Here is a 20,601-nt window from a genome sequence, read left to right as displayed (position 1 = left end):
TTGATTACAAATTGTTCCTGGGGAGATGCCTAGGTCCCCAGCCCCTAGAGCTTTCGGTCTTTTCTGCCCTCCCCAGCCCGGTGCAAAAAGGTCCCTGGGGAGCCGCCCATAGCTCCACCTGAGCGCCAACGCAAACAGCGACTCCTCCAGCTTGGTTTATTGTCAGCGCATTACTGATTGAGCATACCTCGATCTAACTCGTATCCATCCAACCATGGATCTTAGGGCTGCGCGAGCACAGGCCGTGGACCGTAGACCACCCTCGCGGCAGGCTGTATTTTCGCACCGAGCGACGCCATGCCTTTCACGGACGCCCAGCTTAATGAGTGCACAGTATCGAGCTCGTGTGGGTGCTCATGGCGGGCTGCCCCAGCTGCAACACCCGCGGGCAGCATCGCGAGATGTCGATGTCTTCACGCCGGAGGCGTATGAGCCGACTTACTGCCTGTACAACAACCTGAACCCGCGGACCATGAAGCGCGAGTCGGGAACGCTGTGGGGCGCAACGCTGCTTGTGGCAGGTGCGGTCATGGATGGTGCAGCTGACTAGGTCGTGACAACTGTGTGGGGTGTTGCTCGGAAGCTTCGCGAATCCAAGGGGGTGCAGTGCTGCACAGCATCGCGCCAACCATAGGGATTACATTGGCCTTAGCCAGCTACCTGACAACGCAAGCTACGCGCTTGGTGCGGGGCTGTGGATGTGTTTGCTGGCATGTGGCGGCGTTGGGTGATGGGGGGTTGCAGAATCCCGGCTGCTCGACAGGGCAGCCCACATGCGTGCCAGCACGCCAGCGAGGCCCACTTGTCTCACGCCTGGTAGGTGCAGGAAGGCGCCGGCCATGTCCTGCCGCCTTCCCGTACCGGATTCAGCTGCCTGAGCGGTGTTGTGCGGGTACGGCCCTGCCTTGGCCTGCCCTCGCCGGCGTTGCTGCAACCTGACGACGCCGCCGGCGTTCTCCCCTGTGTCTTCAAACCGCTCCCGCGCAGGCACCACCGCGGGCGCCGGCATCCTAGCGCTACCGGCCGTGACGCAGGTAGGGGTGGAGCCGCGATGCCCGTCTCGCACATGACGAGATAGGGAATGTTGGGCGCCCACCGGCCAGGAGCGCGTGCGTTGCAGCCCCAAGGTGCAGCCCCCGGCCCCAGCCTGCGCTGCTGGTCTTCCGCACCCCCCTCCCCCCCCCACACACGGGTGTTCCTCCCGCCGCTCATTGCTCGCCGCAGGAGTCGGGCTTCGCTGCCACCTCCGGTGCGATGGTGGGCGCCGCGGCCTTCGCCATGGCCACAGGGCTGCTGGTCGCCGAGGTGGCGCTCAATGTGGTGGCCCGGTACGGCAGCGACAACGTCACCTTCACCACCATGGTGCGTGTAGGCATTGCGTGTGTGCGTGTATGTGTGTGTGTGTGTGTGTGTGTGTGTGTGTGTGTGTGTGTGTGTGTGCGCGTGCGCGTGTGCGCGTGCGTGCGTGCGTGCGTATGTGTGTGCGTGTGTGCGTGTGAGCGTGCGTGCGTGCGTGTGTCTGTGCATGTGTGTGTGTGTGTGTGTGTGTGTGTGTTTGTGTGTGTGTATGTGTGTGTTTGTGAGATCAGGGTGGCTGGGCTGGCCGGGGCAGGGACGGCGCTGGAATGAGAAGCAGGGATGGCGTTCAGGGATGCGGGTGATGGGAAGTAAGGGATAGGGCTGGGATGTGTTCTTGGCATCAACACAACTATAGCTCAGACCGGTCAGCTTGCTTGGAAGGGCGTGGCGCGGTGCTGCTGCGCCGTTTCAAACATCCATGCTTCACATGCACCCATACGCTGCGTGCCCCGCGGCTGCGGCTGCGGTTGCGGCTGCCGTTTCTCCCTGTCTCCTTCAGTCAATCACTCATTCACTCGCTCGCTCGCTCATATAATCACTCGCTCACGCACGCACGCACGCATGCAGCCAATCACGCACGCACGCACTCACTCCATTGTACCCCAAACCCCAGGCCGAGAAGACTCTGGGTGGCACGGGCGCCTCCGCCGCCACCTTCCTCTACATCTTCCACAACTACGCAATCCTTGTGGCGTGTGAGTCCGCACCAAACCTGCCCAGCGGAACCTTGACTCTGCAGCGGCTGCCTGATCAAGTGCTGATACCCGCGCCACGCATTCACGGCTCTCGTTCATGCGCCCTGCACCTGCCCCATTCCTTCACTCGCTTTCACGTCCGACATGGCTTCGCACTTCGCATTCTCTCCTGCCGCAGACGTGGCTCGTGCCGGTCAGATCCTGGCAGTGGCTGCGGGCGTGCCCCAGCTGGCCGCCGCCGCGCTGTTCTCAGTGGGGCTGGGCGGCATGTGCTACGTCACCACGCCATCCCAGTTTGACCGGGTCAACGGGGCGCTGCTGGCAACATACGCGTTGACCTTTGCGGTGGGTGTGACGGGGGCTGGGATTGGGAGGGGAGCCGATCCATGTCTTTCCAATCACGTGCTCCCGCAGCTACCGCCATTCGTATCCCCTTGGCGCGTGCACACTCTGCCAACCTCCCCCGCTTTACGCGCCACATGCGCCCACGTTTTTATTAGTTAAACTGGGTACTGTCAGCTTCACGGAGGGACACCGAGCTGGAGCGCGGCCGCCCGGACGGCCGCTCATGTGGTAACGACTTCGTCTGCAGTCTTCAGTGCATCCTGTACCACTTTTTCAAACATCCTTGCAACCCCACCTCCCCCATCCCCATGGACATGGTAACAAGTGCCTGCAGGCTATACTATTGCTCCTGGCTACGCCTTCAATCCTTACATAAACAATCATGAATGAATATATCCCCGCCCCCGCCAGGCGCTGCTGACCATTGCGGGCTCGGAGGTGGACGTGCCGGTGCTGGCCGCCGCCAACTGGGGCGCCGTGCCGCCCACCCTGCCGGTGCTGGCCCTGGCCTTCGTGTTCCACAACGTCGTGCCGGTTGTGGTGCACAACCTGGAATGTGACGCCGGCAAGGTGGGCGGGCGGCGAGAGGGGGCCGAGGCAGGAGGGGGCCGAGGCAGGAGGGGGGCGAGGGAGGAGGGGGCCGAGGCAGGGTGGTGGCGAGGCGGGCAGGACGGGGCTGGCGCGGGATGGCGCAGGGTGGCTGCTGGGTGGAGCACGCATGGGAATGATTGGCGGGCATGCGTGTTTGGGGAGAGGTGTGAAGTATAGATCTTAGGCAAAAGAGGGTAATGAGTGCGCGAGACACCCTGTCCGTCATCACACGACCCCGGTTCTGGTGCTGTCCACCTTTGCTTTTGTGCGCACACGCAACCTCACACGCCAGCCCTGCCGGCGTTTCCATCTGCTTGGCCGTCTGCAGATCCGCTCCTCCATCATCATGGGTGTGATCATCCCGCTGATCATGTACCTCCTGTGGGACGGCGTCATCCTCGGATCCCTAGATAACCTGGCGGCGACGGCCGCAGAGGCCGCCGCCGCGGCGGCAGCAGCCATCTCCGCCGCCTCCGCGGCGGCGGCGGCGGCAGCCGCCGCCGCAGCGGCCGCGGAAGCGGCCGCGGCCGCGGCCACCGCCGCCGCCGGTGACGCCGCGGCGGGTGTGGGCGCTTCCGCCGTGGCGGCGGCGGACGCCGCCGCCACTGCTGCGGCATCAGCCGCGGCGGCGGCCGCGGATGCGGCCGCCGGCAGCGGAATCGCCGGCGCTCCGGCGATTGCTAGCTCCGCAGAGCTGACTGCTGCGCTGGACCCGCTGGTGCTGCTGCAGCAGTCGGGTGGTCCGGTGGTGGCGCCGCTGGTGCAGGTGTTCAGCTTCCTGGCCATCGCCACCTCCTTCACCGGGTTCGTGCTGGCGGCGGTGGACTTCCTGCCGGACGCCTTCAAGCCGCTGCGCGACGTGCCGCGTGCGGGCCGGTGAGGGACCGAGGGGGCTCTGGAATGCTGGGCGCTCGCTTGGGGAGGGGGTGGGGAACTAAGGCGGTTGGTTGGGAGGCACAGGATCACGGGGCCAGAGCAGGAAGCGTGGCGGGGTGGGGCTGCGCCTGCCAGGTTGGTTGTGGCGCGCCGTTGTGTGTGCCTCCAGCGGTTGCAGCCGTCACCCCGGGTCAACCACCTGCCCTCATTGCTGTGGTCCACGCCTGCTGCCTCCTACCCCACAACCTACAACCAACGTACCCCTGCCTGCCTGCCTGCCTGCCTGCCTGCCTGCCTGCCTGCCTGCCTTGCAGCTACGCGCTGGTGTGCCTGCCCCCCATCCTGCTGTCCACCGCCTCCCCCGGCATCTTCTTCGCCTCGTTGGACTTCGCGGGCACGTACGGCGTTATGACGCTGTACGGCATGATGCCGGCCATGATGGCCTGGAGCAGCAGGTACGGCAGCAATACGGCAGATAGTGCGGCGGGTGCGGTTGGGGGCATCGGCGGTTCAGAGGCGACGACGACGGCGGCTGCGGCGGCAGTTACAGCGCTGGCGCCGGAGGTGCAAGGGGCGCAGAAGGCAGCGGCAGGGGGCGGTGTGGAGGGTGCTCGGACGGTGGAGCTGGTTCCGGGCGGACAGGCGGTGCTGCTGTTGACTGGGGGAGCGGCGGCGGCGGTGATCGTGAGCCAATGGGTCATGTAAGTGTGATGTTAAAGGTTAGAGATGTCAGGCGGTGAGAGCAGGCTATCCAGGCTGAACTGCTGGCTTGTGAGCGGGAGCGTGGCGGGCTTAATTTTGCTACGGTGTGCATGGCGTGTACGTAGTGCAATGGCACGGCTGCATACTGATGAGTGAGAGCGGAAAGATGAGATGCATGATAATGGGTAAAAGCATCGTCGATAACTTTTACGAGCGGAAAGACTCGTTTCGTGAATCCGGGGCCCAGATTCGGGCATGTGACAGCTGACGCAATTGGCGAACGATGTGGTGGAATGGTGGATGCTAGCACTCAATTTTGGGCTGAGCCCCCCGAGCGAAGCGATGAGGAGTGCTGTGGCTGGAGGATTTCCTGCTGTTTGGACGTGTTTGGTTGTCCTGTGCTGGCTGTGCTTGTGCTTGGCAGCGGGACGTGGCTGTACAAACCGATTCCGGCTATGTCCGGGAGATGAGGTAGACGCTGGCGGCCTCAGACTTGATACGTGGCTCAGCCATTTTTGCCATGCGAGGGAAGAGATCTTGTCACGGCGCACAACTTGTGTCAGACGGCGCGCAGGATGAGCCGGAGCACAGTGTTCCGCGGCCAATGGTACGGGGGGCCTGATCATTGCCTGATGGGTTCAAGCTCCGGGCGCTGGATATACGTAAATCTGTAAATTCACATGCTCCACAGGATGATGGACGAGGGTTCGCGCTCAGGGCGCTGCGGCAGAATTCACGAACAGGGCGCTGGGATTGATGGAGACTCGCATGGGTAACACAGATTGCGCTACCGTGTACATTGTGCTGGTTCATAACTTCGGCGGTCCTTGTTGCAGGGCGTTCGAAAGAACAATGCAGAACCACATTGACCACGACAGTAGCAGCCCTGGCCCAACCCCGTCATCGCAGTGGCCTGCCGAGCCAGTGAGCAGGGAGGGGTTCAGCAAGCACAGGTGCGTTCAATGCCCCAACCTGACGCACACCAGATGGTCATCACGTCGCCTGACTAGCAGCTAGCTAGCACCATCAGGAACTCAGACCCGCCCTGCTCAGTGTTCTGTCCTGCCCATCAACAGTCCTCAAACTACTTCAACAGAGAATAAAGCAATAACCCGGATCGCGACTTCCCGTGACGAAGCGCATTTGAGACTGCCAACAGCCCACCTTCGCCAGCGGACTGTCACTGTCCAGTCGACCGGGGGCATCCGAGGCCATACTGCACTCGCCGCGTTCCCACACGAAGCACCATGTGTTTTGTATACGCCTACCGGTGTAAGAGGGCTAGCGCTGAACAGACTAGGTCTGACCGGCAGGCGCCTCCCAGCACGGACCTCACATGACCTTCAGGCATCCCTGACCAGGCAGCCATCACGCGGCGGCGGTCCCCCACCCTGCAATAAACCGCTCTCGCCCACAAAGCACCATCGTCGCGCAATGAATCAAGACTTTCATCGCGCCACACCGCGTCGCACCTCACCGCATGGCCGCTCGCCATCACCAGCCGTTCTGCACTGGCGCCTGCCGCCGCTGCTGCTGCTGCTGCTGCTGCTGCGGTTGTGGCGTGCTGCCAGGCGGCCGGAACAGCGACCCAAGCAATGTGTGGCCTCCGCCTCCCCCACCTGCCTGGTGCGCCCCCGTCCCCGCCCGCTGCCGCGGCCGCGGCTGCCAGCGGTGCTGGTACGGCTGTTGCCGCTGCTGCTGCTGCTGCTGCTGCTGGCCCCCGCCCCCGCTCGTCGGCAGCTCCTGCGCCAGCCCGCCGCCCGCCAGCCCGCTCGGCACCTGCAAGGGCTGCTGGTGCGGCGCGGCGGCGTACAGTGGACTCACTCCGCCGCCGCTGGCTCCGTCCTGCCCCTGGTAGTACTGTTGTTGGTAAACCTGCGCCTGTTGCAAGTGCTGAGACGACGTGCCAGGCCCTCCGCCCCAGCCTCCCACGCCATTGACGTTGCCTATCCCGGTAGAGCCGTGCCCGCTGCTCCCTGCTGACCCATATCCACCGCCTGCAGCGGCACCACCGCCCCCACCGCCGGCTCTGTTCCCGTTCGCGTACCACTGCGGCGCCGCTTGCGTCCACCCGTGCTGCCCCACCACGCCCCCTGCTCCCACGCCGCCACCATTACTTGCTGCACCCGGAGCCCGCTGCTGCTGCTGGTTGTGGTGGGATCCGTTGCCCATGCTCCCGTGAATCGGATGAATCGGTAGCTCCGTCGGGTTCGGCGGCTGTAGCAGCACGCGTTGACCCCATTGGCTGCTACCGCCGCCGCTGCCGCCACTGCCCAACATTGCAACTCCGTACACTGCGCCGTGCGCGTGTGGCAGGTACGTCGCCCCGGACGAGCCCGCAGCATTGGGTTGCGGCCGGCCTGCTTGTTGCAGCGGCGTGTGCGGGTCGAAGTTGGAACACACGATGCCGTAGCCGCTGCCGCCGCCGGTTCCGTACCCATCCACCTCCATAGCCCCTACACCCAACGGCTGCTGTTGCTGACCCCAGGCGCCGCCGCCAGAGCCACCGCCACCCGCGCCAGAGGGTGACGCCAGGGGCGCTCGTGGCCCGTACCCGTTCCCACTGCCGCCTGCACCGGTGCCGCCGCTGCCGTGGCCTTCTGAAGGGAGCCAGTCGCCGCTGTGCGGCTGTCTCCCGGGGCCCGAGGGTCCCTGTTGCCACGGCTGCAAGTGCTGGTGTTGGTGTTGTGTACGGCGCTCTTTCCCGCCGCTTCCCGGGCGCCCACCCCCAACCCCGCCTGCCCCGGTGCCTGCTCCGTAATCCCCCGGCGCCGCCACAAACTGCGTGCGAGAGCTCGAGCCCGACCTTGAGCCACCTCCGTTCTGCGCCTGCTGCTGGTGCAGGTGGTTGTAGTGCGAGTGGTGTTGTGCTTGGTGCGGGTGGTGCTGCGGCCCCGGCCCGCCGCGTTGCGGCCGCGGTGTGGGCGACGGCGGCGGCAGCGGCAGCGGCACTGGCTGCTCCTGTTGCTGGTGCTGCGCCTGCTGGTGTTGTTGCTGGTGCTGCCGCTGCCATCCGGAGCTAGCCGTGTCAGCTAAGCTGCTTTTAGAGGCGCTGCGAGGCAGCAGCACGGAGCCGCCCTGGTGCTGCTGGTGCTGCTGGAAAGCCTGGTACTGATGTTGCTGATGGTGGTACGGCTGCTGGTGTGACGGTTGTGGCGGCGGCGGCGGGGGAGGCGGCGGCGGTGTGTTGGCGGAGGGCGGGGAGCCCAGAGGCAGGAACGCCGCCTGTGGGTAGCTCTGCCTGCAACGCCAGCAACCGGAGATAGGGGGTGTCACGGCCAATGCTTGTCTCAGCCTGCAGCGCCCACACCCCGTGCCATCGTGTCACGCCTAAGCCACACCCACAGCACACATGGCACACAGGCCATTCCAGCAGCAGCAGCCACAGCACACACGCACAGCACACACGCACAGCACACGCGCGCAGCACACACGCGCAGCACACGCGCACCTGCACAGCCAGCCTGGCATGCAGCCGTTCACCACGGTGCCCAACATGTTGCGGAACGGCGCCACCGCCGCGCCCAACACGCCGCCCAGGGCCCACTGCATGGCGGCGCCGCCGCCAGCCGCTCCGTCGGCGCCGTCGGCGCCCGACATGGGCAGGAAGGTGGCGTACAGGTACGCATCGTACCTGCACGTATGAACAGTCACAGCACAGCCAATAGTTTATTGTACGTTCTGTGTCGTAGATGCCGTTTGGTGCGGAGTTGCGGGCTGTGCGCTGTGCTATGCATCCGAGCTGAGGCCGGAATACGGTACAAGCGACATCATCGCATGCGACGTCATCGCGAGCAGGGCGTGCTGATCACCCACCAGGCCTGCTCGGGCGTGGGCTGCCGCCCCGTAGTCTGGTGGAGGAGGGAGGGGGGCGCAGCAGTGGCGACGGCGTCAGCGGCGTCAGTGGCGGCGGTGGCGGCGTCAGGTGTATCGGGTGATGTGGTCCCGCAGGTGCCCAGGTCACAATTGCAACACCCCCAGGCGCACCCTTCTCCTGGATTCCCACTCCCTCGCGCTACGAGCGCTCACTCGCTCCGCCCCCTACATCCCAGGGACACACGCACCACCCTGGCGCGACCCCTCGCCCCGTGCACCCTCGCGTCTCGTGAAACCATTCCCGCCCTTGTGACACTTATAAACTCCATCTCAACTTCACTTCTTAAAGTAATCATAAATGTAAGCCCCCCCAATCCTTGCAACCCCCCGCCCTACCAGGTGGTAGAAGTTGGGCAGTCGGGCCACTGGGCTGTAGCCGCTACTGCCGTACAGCCGCATGGCCGCCTCGTTGTAGCTGATCACGTGCAGGAAAATGGCGCGGGCCCTGCAGGGTTGCGCGGGGGGTTGCAAGGATGTGTGGAACAGGCAGGATGCACCGGGGGGGAGGGGGGGAAGGGGCGGCGTGCCGGTGAAATGCAGGGCCATGCAGGCAGGTGTACTTGGGCAGGAGGCTTCAAACTTCTGCCGCCCCTGATGAGGGTTAAAACCATCAGGCTAGAACGCGGCCTACTTCGCGGCCCCTGGCCCGAAACGCCTCGGCCAACCTCCGCCACGTTCGCTGCCGGGATCCTCGCGCCTCGGCCCCACCAACTAAAACCATCCTCCCCCCAACCTGCGGATCACTCCGCCGCCCGCACGCCCCTCTCGCCTCCAGGTAATGCCCTCACCACCCAGAGCCGCCAGTCCCGTGCCCCGTCATCGTGGCATGGGCGCCCAGCCCTGGGCGCCCGGCCCCCACCTGCCATCTTTATCCCTGCGTGTAGACCCCCTCCGCCTTATCAGCAGCCCTCCCCCCTGGGTTTGGCTCTCGAAAGCTTCTCCGCCTCCCCCTCTGCCTGCCTCCACCTTCCCTCGGTCACTATAAACGCCTGCCCCTTTGGCCGCCTCCGCCTCTACCTCCCCTGCCACCCGCCCTCACCTCAGCCGTGCTGCATGCTGCGCCACCAGCCCCAGCAGGTGCCTCGCCACGCCGCCCTTGCGGCAGCCCGGCACCACCCCCAGCGTCAGCACGTACACACCCGCCTGCCCGTCCAGAGCCTTGCTGGACAGACCCATGACTTGCCGGTCCTGTGGAGTGCGTGCGTGTGCGGGCGAGTGTGGAAGTCTGGGAGCGTGTGCGTGCCGTGAGTGCGCATCGCAAGGTTCATTCGCGAGGCCCCTTCAAGCGGTTTGGCAGAGCGCGCAAGGGCAGGAAACGCGAAATGTACGTGTGTGCGTCTGTGTGTATGTCCGTGTTCCTGCCAGCGTGCTACACGTGAGCCGCCGTACGGCACGTACCAATGGGTCGCACTCGTACATGTACACCAGCCGCGCCGTCACGAAGCCCACAAGGTGCTCCCTACCGTACTCGTTGTGTACGGCAGCCCAGGAGAACACGCTGCGGGGAGGAGGGGGAGTAGGCAGGAGGAAGGTGTGCAGGTGGGGTAGACTGGACTGAAGAGTGTTGACTGGTGAGATCGACACCCGCCTCTTTCACCCCGCGGCTGAAGTCTGGATGCGCTTGAGGGCCCCCGTATGAGCGCCCACGGCACGCAAATGGCGGCTGGCGTGGCACGCAAATGGCGGCTGGCGTAGCTGCCGTGAACAGGCTAGGCGGGTTCCTTGAAACCCGCAGATGTGGTGTGTAGCCAACGCCCTCCCGCGGCGTGGGTTGAGAGGCTGCGCTCTGCCATGTGCCCACGTCACACCACCAAAGCAACTCACCGGTCTTGCCCCAGTACCGCTTTCCGGAAGAAGACATCCTCATAGTCGATAGGAAAGAGGTCCCGGTGGATAGCCTGTGAGCAGGGCGCCAGTCCGCCAACAAGGACTTTGTTGCTTCGCCTATGTCGCTGTTATGACCTAACTCACCTTAAGAGCCTCCGTGTCCGATGGGTTGAGTGGCCGGTAATATAAGCTGAGCCCACCTTGGGGCAGTGTGCCGGAAAATAATTGTGTTTGTTGTGGAGCCTGGCTTGGCACCGGGATCGGAGCCCCAAACATGATACTTAACTAGTATACGTCAATTAGGTGCATAAAAGACGCGATGCAGCTGGTAGGGGCGGGCGCGGGAACCACACCATTTCGACAGGAGCGTGTGATTGGAGTCAGCGGCAAACAAAATCAACAAAAATAGCAACATGAATGCAGTGCAACTCAGTGAATGCACCCGAAAAGGCTGACGACCGAGAATGAGTCCAGCGATGCGATCCCTAGTGCAGAAAACACCCTTTACTTTGCGCAGCGCCGATATAAAGCTTTAGATAGGTGTACAATAAGTTACAAAAACAGCCTGTTCGCGTTTCTGCTTTCGTTGTTCTCTGTGTATTTTAGCTGGCTGCAACATTCACACAGCTCTATACACATAGATAACCCCTGTTTATCAAGGCGCTGAGCTGTGACGCCTTCTGATACGTCCCGCCCGGGTGCCCCTGGCGCTCTGCGTGCCTCAGCACTGATCCCCGGGCTGCTGATGAACAGCATAACGCAGCCCCAGCAATGGCGGTGAATGTGGGCGCGCGCGCAATGACAGACAGCGCTCACGGCGATAATGCCACTGCAAGCTGGGCGGCCGGCGCGGCAGAGCAGGCCCGCGCACCGTGCAGTGTTGTTGACCCCCTACCGACAGCTCCAGATACTGGCACTGCGCTGCAACTAGCTTCCATTGCCGCGCCAGGGGACGCAGAGGACCAGGCAATCCAGCCTGGCTCACATTGGGATCCATGTGCGGATCCAGTTGCCTCCCAGCCAGCAGACAGGACAGCGAATGGGCCGCTCGGTGCCGGGGCCACGGGGGCCCAACCCGAGGGCGAGGGCCCAGACGCGGATGCTGCGCCTGCCGCCGCCGACGACAACAGCAAGCCCGTGCGCACCGCCTTGCCGACCGTTGCCAGCCTGCGAGCGGCGATGCGAAAGAAGGTGGAGGCGCAGTCTGCGGCGAGCGCGGTGGCTGGATCCGGGGCTGTAGCAGCGCCCGATGCCACGCCCCTGGTCACAGCAGGCAGTGCGGGTGCTACTGCCGTTCCGGCTGGGGCGGGATGGCCTGTAGCTGCTTCCGTTGACGCGCCACAATGGGGCGCAGGTGCGCAGCAGACCATATCGGCTGCGCCCTCTGCAGACGCAACCTCCTTCCTCCCGTCCGATCCTGAGGAGCTGGCTGCAGCTATTGCTGCCGCCATGGCGGCTGTAGCAGCTGCAACAGCTGGCGGCAGCGGCGGCGCAAGCGGCGGTGCTGCTGGCACTGTTGCTGGTGCTGGTGGGGCAGGCGATGTTTGGCAGGCGCATAGCAGTGCACAGCAAGCAGGCTATGCTCAGGTTGCTGGGGCACAGCAGCAACAAGTCCAAAAGCTAGAGTTGTTTGCCCATGGCGGCGGCTTTGCTCCTGCGAATGGCACTTCCTACTACCAGCAACCGCACCAACAGCAGCAACTGCAACAACAGCCACAGCAGTTCCAGCATCCACAGCAACACCAACAGCAGCATCAGCAGCAGTTCCATCACGCGCACCAACAGCAATATCTTCCGCCACCAGCACCACAGCAGCAGCCGCAGGCGCAGTCTTACACAGACGGCGGGCAACCCCTGTACGTGGCTGTAGCGCCAGGCACGACGGCGGCTGAGGCTGTAGCACCTGCAGCCTACTACTCCATGCCTGCTGCAGCCAGCAGCGCGGCGGCCCCACAGGCGGCAGTAGCAGCAGGCAGCTACTACCTCCAGCCGCCGCCGCAGCAGCAACAGCCGCCGCAGGCTGTAGTGCCAATGGCGGCGGCTGTAGCATCCCAGCCGCAGCTGGCTACGCTGATGGTCGTACTGCCGGATGGTACGACTGCAGCGCTGCCGGCGGGCGCACAGCTGCAGTACATCTACAATGGCGGCGGCGGCGTGGTGGCGGCGCCAGCTGCGGGGGTGGCGATGGCGGCGCCAACAGTAGCACCTGCAGTTGCAAGCACACAAGCCGCGTCAGGGAGGGGGCTGCCGGCGCAGCCACCGCACGCGTACGGCGCCCCCCAGAACCACTATGAGCAGCCCCACACCTACGCACCGCAGCCGCACTACTCTGACGCGGCCGCGGCCGTGGCTGCACCCTATGACCCGAGGCGTGGGGCCGCGCCTGGCGAGCCCGGGTGTGGACAGGACCCGCACCGCAGCGCCGCCCAGGGCGCCTCTGTTCATTACAGCGAGAGCGGCGGCGGTGGCTACGGCAGCGGCAGTGGCGGCGGCTACGGGGGTTACGACAGCGGTGAAGGCGGCGGCGGCCTGCCGTCGCAGTTGTACAGCCCAACACGCGGCGGCGGTGGCGGAGATGATGGCGGCAGCAGGCTGGCGGCGGCGGAGGCCCAGCAGCCGTGGGAGCATCACAGGTGGGGTGGCGAGCTGCCGCCGCCGCCGCCACGGCCGATGGTCAGAGCGTACGAGTCTCACCAGCCGCACCCAGACCAGCACCCGCGCGACTGGCTGCAGCACAGTCATCACGATGCCAGGGAGGACCCGCGGCGGCGGGACCCCAGGCATGAGCCCCGGCAAGCCACACGGCACGAACCCTGGGATGCCTCAGCGGCCCGGCACGCCTCCGTGCGCTTCCCCAACGACGACCGACGCCATCCGCATGAAGCCGGGCCGCCGCACCGCCAAGGCGCGCACCCGCCAGGCGCCGGCACCGGCCCGCCGCCCGAGGGCCGCCGGCACCACCGGGAGCAACCCGATCACCGCCCGCCGTCGGGCCGTGGGCGCCGCAGTGGCAGCGGAGGCGGAGGCGGCGGTGGGGATGGCGGTGCTGCGACCGCTACAGCCGCTAACAGGAATGATTTCCGGGGTGTGCTGTGGTCTCCACCCATGAACTTGTACACGCCGTCTCGCGACCAGGCTGCTCACGAGGAGGTGTGGAGCGAGGACGAGGCGGAGCGAGTGACAGGTGGCGGTGACGAGCAGCAGCAGCCGCGGCAGGAGCTGGGGCAAGGTGGGAACGGAAGCTCATCAGCCGGGCAACAACAGCTGCCAGCTGATAATGAGGTGGAGGAGGAAGAGCAAGAGCGGCAGCGGCAGCAGCCTGAGCCGCTTGCGCAGAGGCGGCCGGCAGCGGTGCGGGTCACGAACAACTTTGGGGCGCGGAGTCAACTGCGCAGGCAGCCGGCACATCCCAGTGTCACAGGTGCTGTTGCTGACGGGGGTGATGGGCAAGAGGTCGCTGATGCAGGCGGCGGTGCTCCTTCCGCAGCGGGCACGTCATCTGGATCTGGGACTGGATCCGGGGCTGGAACGCGGCAGGTGGATCCTGCGGCGGCGGCGGCTGATGCTTCCACGGCGGCGGTGGTGCAGCGAATCGAGGCCATGCGGCTTCAACGACAGCAGCAGCAACAGCTTGCAAAGGAGCAGCAGCAGCAGGAGCAGCAGCAACAGCAGCAGGAGGAAGACGAGGAGCGGAAGCAGCAACAGCAGGAGGAGGCGCCGGGGCTGCAGGCCACGGACACGGGTGCGGCGCCAGCCACAGCAGTGACAGGGGAAATGCAGGCAGAAGCGGCCGAGGAGGATGAAGAGGAGGAGCGGGGTTCTGACGTGGAGTTCCAGGAGACTGAAGATCCAGACACGCAGGAGGTGGAGGGGGAAGAGGCTGCCGGGGCGGAACAGCCAGCCGGTGACACCGCGGCGGCGGCTGTGCACGCGTCGCCTCCTCGGACAGCAGCAGCAGCAGCAGCACTTGGCGCGTCGTCTGTGTTGCGCGTGGGGCCGCTTGACGCGAGGCCCTTGAGCAGCACACGACTGCCGCCGGCGCGACCGTCGCTGTCGGCAGCAGCACAGGTAGGGATGCCCATCGTTTCTGCCCTGCCAACATATACCTGTCTTCTCTCAGAAAAATGCTCAGGCTCCGAGCCGTGTTTGAAATTACTAGTTTTGTCAGAGATGACGATCGGCGTGTGTGCAGCGTGCTTACGGTGATGCTGATGTCGGTACTGCTGCACTTCATGCACTGCACAATCCTGCAGGCCAGGCCGCACGGGCAGGGGCAGCCGCAGCAGCCGCTTGCACCCGAGCTTGAGGGACTCAGTCCCGCAGAGCGCGCCTGGCGGCTGAGGGCTGCGCAGCAGAAGGAGCGCGCGGAAAAGGTGGAACGCGCACGCCGCGAGCAGCAGCAGAAAGAGCAGCAGCAAGGAGGGGCAGCGGCAGGCAAGGGCAAAGGCAAAGGCGCGCAGCAGGCCGGCGGCACGTCGTTGCTGCCGGAAGGCTTGTCAGAAAAGGAGCGCGAGCAGGAGCGGCTCCGGGCGCTGCTGAAGGAGCGGCTGAGTAAGCAGCAGCAGGACAAGCAGGACAAGGAGACGGGCGGTGGTGGTGGTGGTGGTGGTGCTGGTGGTGGTGCTTGTGCGGTGGCGAAGTCCGTCGCCGGCATAGCAGCGGCAGGGCCGCGAGCTAAGCTGCCAGCAGCGGGCACACCCGGCAAAGCACCACCGGTGCCTGCGCCGGCGCCGGCGCCTGTGTTGGTGCCGGGCAAGCCAGCCGCTGCCATCGGTGCAGCGGCTGCGCCTGCCGCTGTTGCCGCTGGCCCACCACTCACCAGTGCTGCGCCCGCCGCCGCACCTGCGCCCGCCGCCGCACCTGCGCCCGCCGCCGCACCTGCGCCGTCTGTGCTGCCGCCGCAGCTGCTGCGGCAGCTGGGCGACGCGGTGCCGGTGGCGGAGCGCGCCTTTGTGACGTACGTGCCGCGCTCCGCCATCCCGCGCCTCAGTCGCCAGGAGGGCGCCCACCTGCTCACGTGCGGGTACCTCGGACTGGCGCTGCAGCGGGCGGGTGTGGGCGAGGCCCGCGCGCTGCAGGTGCGCGGGCCTTCAGGGAGGGGGTCGGATAAGGGGGTGGGGGGGAGTGGGAGGGAGGGAGGGAGGCGGGCTGGTGTGTTGGAGGGGCGGGTGGATAGGTGGGTTGTGGTTGAGGGGATGGAAGCACGAGTGGGCGACGCGAGGTGGTGGGGATGTGCCTGGTGGGGGTGTGATGATGCGGGGCTTGTAAGACCTGCTGGAGCGCCTGGGCAGTGCGTGCGGAGGTGGAGGTGGAGGTGGAGGTGGAGGTGGGGCGTGCTCTGCTGACCCGGCCTGCCGGCCCCATCACCCTCTAACCTGACTGGTTCCCGGCGCCCCACCTGCAGGCGGTGACGGAGCAGCCGCAGCTGCGCAAGGCGGCGGTGGCGGCGGCGGTGGCGGCGGAGATGGCCGTGTACCGGCAGGTCACGTCCAAGGCCGCCTACGACACGCTCGTGCGGCGGGTGCGCCTGCGTGTCCGCATTTGTTCGCGCGTGTGTATGTGGTTGTATGTGTGTATATGTGTGTGTATGTATATACCGTACCGTATGTGTATGTGTGTGTTCGGGCGTGTGTGTATGTGTGCATGGTCTGGGCCCACAGTCGGGATCCGCAGCGGGGGCTGCGTGCGTGGAGCCGGCGGGCTTACAGGGCTGAACGGTATCCGCCAACCGGTCTGCCGTCGCGCGGTCTCTTCAAGTACGTGCGTACCCCCGAATGCTTCCCTCCACGCCGCACAGACCAAGCCGGAGCTGGAGCGGTTGGAGCTGCCGGACGCACTGGTACGGCAGCTGGCCGCAAAGTACGGCAGTAGCAGCAGCGGCAGTAGCAGCGGTGTTCAGGGCAAAGGCGGCGGCGGCGGTCCTGGCGCCGCGGTTCCCGCCACTGCCACCGGCGGCGGTGGCGGCGTTAGCAGCGGCGCGGTAGCGGCACGAGCGTCGCGGGGCGCGGCAGGCGGGAGTAATGGTGCTGCCGCTACAGCCACTGCGCGCGCCGCAATCGCTACAGCCGCAGCAGGCGCAGCGCGGGTCATGGCCGGAACCAAGCGCGCCGCGCCGCCGGCGATTGCACGCATCACCACCGCCGCAGCCGTCGCCGCCGCTGCCGGTGCCGCCGCTGCTGCTACGGCGCAGGCGGCGCGGCTCGCGCCCCGGCCCCTCCTCACCCACGCAGGCTCCACTGCTGCAGCTGGGGGAGCCGGTGCAGCTGCGGCTGACGTGGACCCGGCGCCACCCGCCTCAGATGCACTCGTGGACTCTTTGTTTGACAGCAGCGATGAGGAGGGTGGCCCAGAGGAGGAGCTAGATGAGGACCGCCCGCCGCAGCTGCAGCCGCAGCCGCAGCCGCACGGGCGGAAGCCGGGGCCGGGGCAGCCGCGGGGCTTGGGGCCGGGGCAGCGGAGGCACAAGCGCGCCAGGATCTCGTCCGCGCCGTACCGAGGTCCAGGTGCTGGGGAAGCGGGCGGTGCTGAGGCAGACGGTCAAGACGCCAAGATTGGAAATGGAGTCGGCAGCGGCAGCGACAGCGATGGCGATAGCGACAACGACAGTGGCAATGGCGGGGACGGCGGCGGCGGCGGCGGCGGCGTGGCATTGGCTGCTACCGGCGTGCCTCCGCTGGCCACTCTGTATGAGGGGATGTTTGGCTCCGAGTCCGAGGGCTCAGAACTGGAGGAGGAGTCGCAGGAGCACGAGGAAAGGGAGGAGGAAGAGGAGGACCTTGGTGCCAGGAACGCGGAGGACGGCGAGGCGGCGAAAGCGGAGGAGAAAGAGGAGGGCGAGGAGGGCCAGGTCAGCAGTGACGCGGATGCAATGGAGGAAGGGGAGGCCACCGCCGCTGTTGCGCCGGTGGACTGCCCTACCGGCGGCCCCGGTGTCGCTGCGGCGGCGGCGGCGGCGGCCGCAGCCGCGGTCTATGCGCGCGCTGGCAACGCAGGCCCTGCTGCCGCAGTAGTCAGCAGCGGTAATGGTAGCGCTGGCGTTCCGGCAGCGGCGGCCAAGCGTGCAAGGCCTGGGCGCGAGGAGCAGGAGAAAGAAGCGGCTGGTAATGCGGGCGAGGCGGAGCGGCAGAAGCGTCAGCGCGTGGCGGGCAGCAGCGGCGAGTCGGAGGAAGCGCGGCGGCGGCGCCACACGGCGAAGAAGGCCGCGAAGCGGGCCATGGCGGCGGCGGCGGAGGCGGCGACGGCGGCGGCCGCTGCGATGGCGGCGCTGGCGGGCGCCGTGAACCCGCGCAATTCCATGCTACGAGGCCGGAGCGGCAGCGGGGGCGGCAGTGGCAGCGGCTGGGATAAGGAGAAGGAGAGGAAGGAGCGGAGGCGAGCGGAAGAGCGCCAGAAGGAAAGACTGCGGCGGCAGAGCAGCGCCGAGGCGAGGGCCGCCCGCAGCGGTGGCGGCACAGCCGACCCATCAGCAGTGGCGGCAGTGGCGGCAGGCGGCTCCGGGGAGCCTGGTGGCGCTGCCCCCGCCGCGGCACCTGCCGCTGGTGCGGGTGCGGGTGCGGGTGCGGGTGCGGGTGCCGCAGCAGCTTCGGCTGGCAAAAGGCGAGCTGATGCAGAGCACGGCGCAGCAGCAGCAATGGCGGCAGTTGTGGTTCCACCGCTGCACCCGGGCTTGGGAGGTTCGAAGCCCGTGGACACCTATGAGCGGCAACCACCTCGGCCGCCCGCACCCGCGCACCCGCCCCTGCCCACAACGGAGCCGCCGCCGCTGCCGCCGGGCCCGCCGCCGCCCCTTCCTTCAGCCGCCCAGGACGGTCCCACGCCCCCGCTCCCTCCCAACGCTCCGCATCTCCCGCCACACCTGCAACAGCGCTTTGGAACACCAGCAGCGGCAGTAGCAGTAGCAGCGGCAGCAGTAGCAGCGGTGCCCACGCCGCGGCCTCCGCCGCCGCCGGCGGGTTTACCCCGCTTTCTGGAGCCCGGGGAAGTGGGCGAGGTGGGGACGGAGGAGTGGGAGAACTCTGAGCCACGGCGGCGCTTGCGAGACCAGGTGAGGGCGTGTGAGGCGGACGTCAGGCATGCGGCCACGAGTGCGGTGTTGTCGCTCGTTAGAGATCGGTAACCTTAGCTATCCGGACCCGTCCCGAAATGTATCTACCGAAGTACTTATTGGGCCTACGGTCGACAGCGGCGGAGCCGGCGGTGCGCCCTCGGGGCCAATGCAGGCTTTGCGGTCAACACGCAACATACCCCGCTGTCTACCGCGCTACCCCGCCGCATGCGTGTCGTACTCGACCTTTTCCGCCATCAACCCACACCATATACCGTGCAGGCCGGTTGCCACAAGCGTGTGTCTGCCTTGCCCACCTTATACCCTCCCCCCCGGGGTTGGCAATGGTTTACTTTGGGAATAGAATGAACCAACCCCAACCCCAACCCCCTGCTGTCTACTTCGCTACACTTCTCTGTACCAATCCTTGCAACCCCACATTTCTCTGTCCCAATCCTTGCAACCCCACGCCCCAAACCTGACCAACCCGCTGCTCCGCGCCGGCGGCCTCCACCCCACCACTCACCAGGTGGTGGCGTTCGTGCGCGCCACGCTGGACCCGCTGCACCGCGCCGGGCTGCTGAGCCGCGACGCCTACCGCCGCGCCGCCGCCAAGTCCAGTGAGCGGCTGATGGGCAGCCACGCCGCCGCCACCAGCGCCGACTTCCTGGTGCGGGAGCATGCGCAGGTGCGTGTGTGGGAGGTGCGTGGGTGTGGGGAGGTGTGGGAGGTGCGTGGGTGTGGGGTGTGTGGGGTGTGTGGAGAGGGAGGTGTGGGGAAGGGGGGACGTGCACGCGGCAAGTGTGGATGTGGGTGGTGCGCGTGGGAGGGTGTCCTGGCCCCAGGCGTGGCCGCCCCGCTGTGTGTGGGTGTGTCTGTGTGCGACTTCCAGTGGGTGAAGTGCGAGTGGGTGCGGTGCTTGCGCTGCGCCGTGTGTGTGTTTGTCTGGGCCAGAAGGGGTGGGGTCGGCGCGTCGAGCGCGGCACCCGCGCGTCACACCGGTATTCTGCCCCCTACGACTTCACGACTTAATTAATCATGAATGTAACCCCCTCTCCCCCCCCCCCGCAGGTGACCAAGTTCATAATGAAGGTGGTGGAGCGGGAGCAGCAGCGCGACGTCGAGCTGCAGCAGCAGCAGCAATAGCAGGAACAGTAGCAGGAACAGAAGCATTAGCAGCAGCAGCAACAGCAATAGCAGGAACAATAGCGCAGCAGTAGCAGCAGCCTCATACGGGAACAGAAGTAGCGGTAGCTGTAGCAGCAGTAGCATTAGGGTTTGAGCATAATGATGGCGGCGGCGGGCGTGGTGACTGGCAAGAACACGGGCAGTTTCGAAGTTTCGGGTATGTGCGTTAGTGCAGGCGTGCGGTAAGACGAGCAGTGCTAGAGAGTTCGTCGAGCTGCGGAGAGCTTGAGCTAGGGTAACTCCTGTTGGTGGCTGACTGCGTAGGCTCCCTGTTGCGTTGCTCCCAGCTATCACGGAGGCGGGGCGGGACTTGGGCGAGCATGATTGCGTAGGTGTTTAACGTTGTGCAAGGGTGCCGCAGCTCCGAACAATGCCGACTGGGGTTGATGGATGCAACGAATGCTGTTTGGTACAACACGCGCGGCCAGGCTGGGGTGTCGTGACCTGGCGTGTGACCGTGCATATCGTGTGACTGAGTGATTTGGGTGTGGTTGTGGCGTGTGGGAAGAGGGGAACGTGCCCGAGGTTGGTTGGCTCGACACGGTGTATTGCATGGGAGGCCGGAGTACGGGTGATCCGAGAGAGGATATAGGTCGCGTCTGAGAGCGGCTAGAGCCGTCTCTCATTCCGATCCTAGGCGAGATAGTCTTTGACCGTTCTATTGAGGGACCCGTCCTAGTGGACGTTAAACTCTTCGGCAACATGTAAGCCGGAACGTGATCGTCTTGCGCCACCCTCTCGCTCGCTACGCATGCGCTCCAGGCCGCCTACGCCGTGGCCAACACGGCCAGTTGCAGAGGCCGACATAACAGATCTGCAAACATCAGTCGCCGTCAGGCACACGAAACGTTCATTGTCCTATCATAGGGCGCGACAGGGGCCAGGCTCTGCATGGGCCGGGCAGGGTGTGCGATGGGACAGTGTTAAGGCAGGTTGTTAAAGTCAGGGTGCAGCTGATTCCCAGACCCCAGAAGATGGCAAACAATTTGCAACGGCAGGGCAGGAGTGCGCGGCTTGTCGAACGCCGGAGTACCTGTACCGAAAAGTTGCTGGCTGGAAGTGTACTGGGCCGGGCAGGGTAATGGACTCCGGTATCGG

General features: G+C 65.9%; 3 protein-coding genes across 3 annotated transcripts; 2 read left to right on the top strand and 1 right to left on the bottom strand.

Annotated features, from left to right (window-relative positions):
* The first annotated feature begins 10 nt into the window (after window positions 1-10).
* On the top strand, window positions 11-5,254 carry CHLRE_13g572200v5 (uncharacterized protein). The gene is made up of 8 exons (XM_043069390.1): window positions 11-521; window positions 988-1,034; window positions 1,225-1,362; window positions 1,973-2,054; window positions 2,233-2,399; window positions 2,811-2,969; window positions 3,319-3,866; window positions 4,181-5,254. Exons 1-8 carry the CDS (start codon window positions 323-325, stop codon window positions 4,569-4,571), a joined length of 1,731 nt encoding a protein of 576 aa, XP_042917365.1. The 5' UTR covers window positions 11-322; the 3' UTR covers window positions 4,572-5,254.
* Window positions 5,255-5,298: 44 nt separating this feature from the next.
* Window positions 5,299-10,680, bottom strand: CHLRE_13g572150v5 (uncharacterized protein). The gene is made up of 8 exons (XM_001693434.2): window positions 10,416-10,680; window positions 10,269-10,342; window positions 9,843-9,942; window positions 9,484-9,632; window positions 8,781-8,889; window positions 8,385-8,419; window positions 8,020-8,202; window positions 5,299-7,809 (listed from the first exon to the last, which is right to left on the bottom strand). Exons 1-8 carry the CDS (start codon window positions 10,545-10,547, stop codon window positions 6,063-6,065), a joined length of 2,529 nt encoding a protein of 842 aa, XP_001693486.2. The 5' UTR covers window positions 10,548-10,680; the 3' UTR covers window positions 5,299-6,062.
* Window positions 10,681-10,810: 130 nt separating this feature from the next.
* CHLRE_13g572100v5 (uncharacterized protein) lies at window positions 10,811-20,326 on the top strand. Its single transcript, XM_043069389.1, has 6 exons — window positions 10,811-14,339; window positions 14,525-15,349; window positions 15,676-15,792; window positions 16,069-18,315; window positions 18,845-19,003; window positions 19,387-20,326. The coding sequence occupies exons 1-6, from the start codon at window positions 11,043-11,045 to the stop codon at window positions 19,459-19,461; spliced, it is 6,720 nt and encodes a 2,239-aa protein (XP_042917364.1). The 5' UTR covers window positions 10,811-11,042; the 3' UTR covers window positions 19,462-20,326.
* Window positions 20,327-20,601: the final 275 nt, after the last annotated feature.

This window comes from Chlamydomonas reinhardtii, chromosome 13, assembly GCF_000002595.2.
Source record: "Chlamydomonas reinhardtii strain CC-503 cw92 mt+ chromosome 13, whole genome shotgun sequence".
Classification (NCBI taxonomy): domain Eukaryota; kingdom Viridiplantae; phylum Chlorophyta; class Chlorophyceae; order Chlamydomonadales; family Chlamydomonadaceae; genus Chlamydomonas; species Chlamydomonas reinhardtii.
This window is presented reverse-complemented; position numbering and strand designations above follow the sequence as displayed.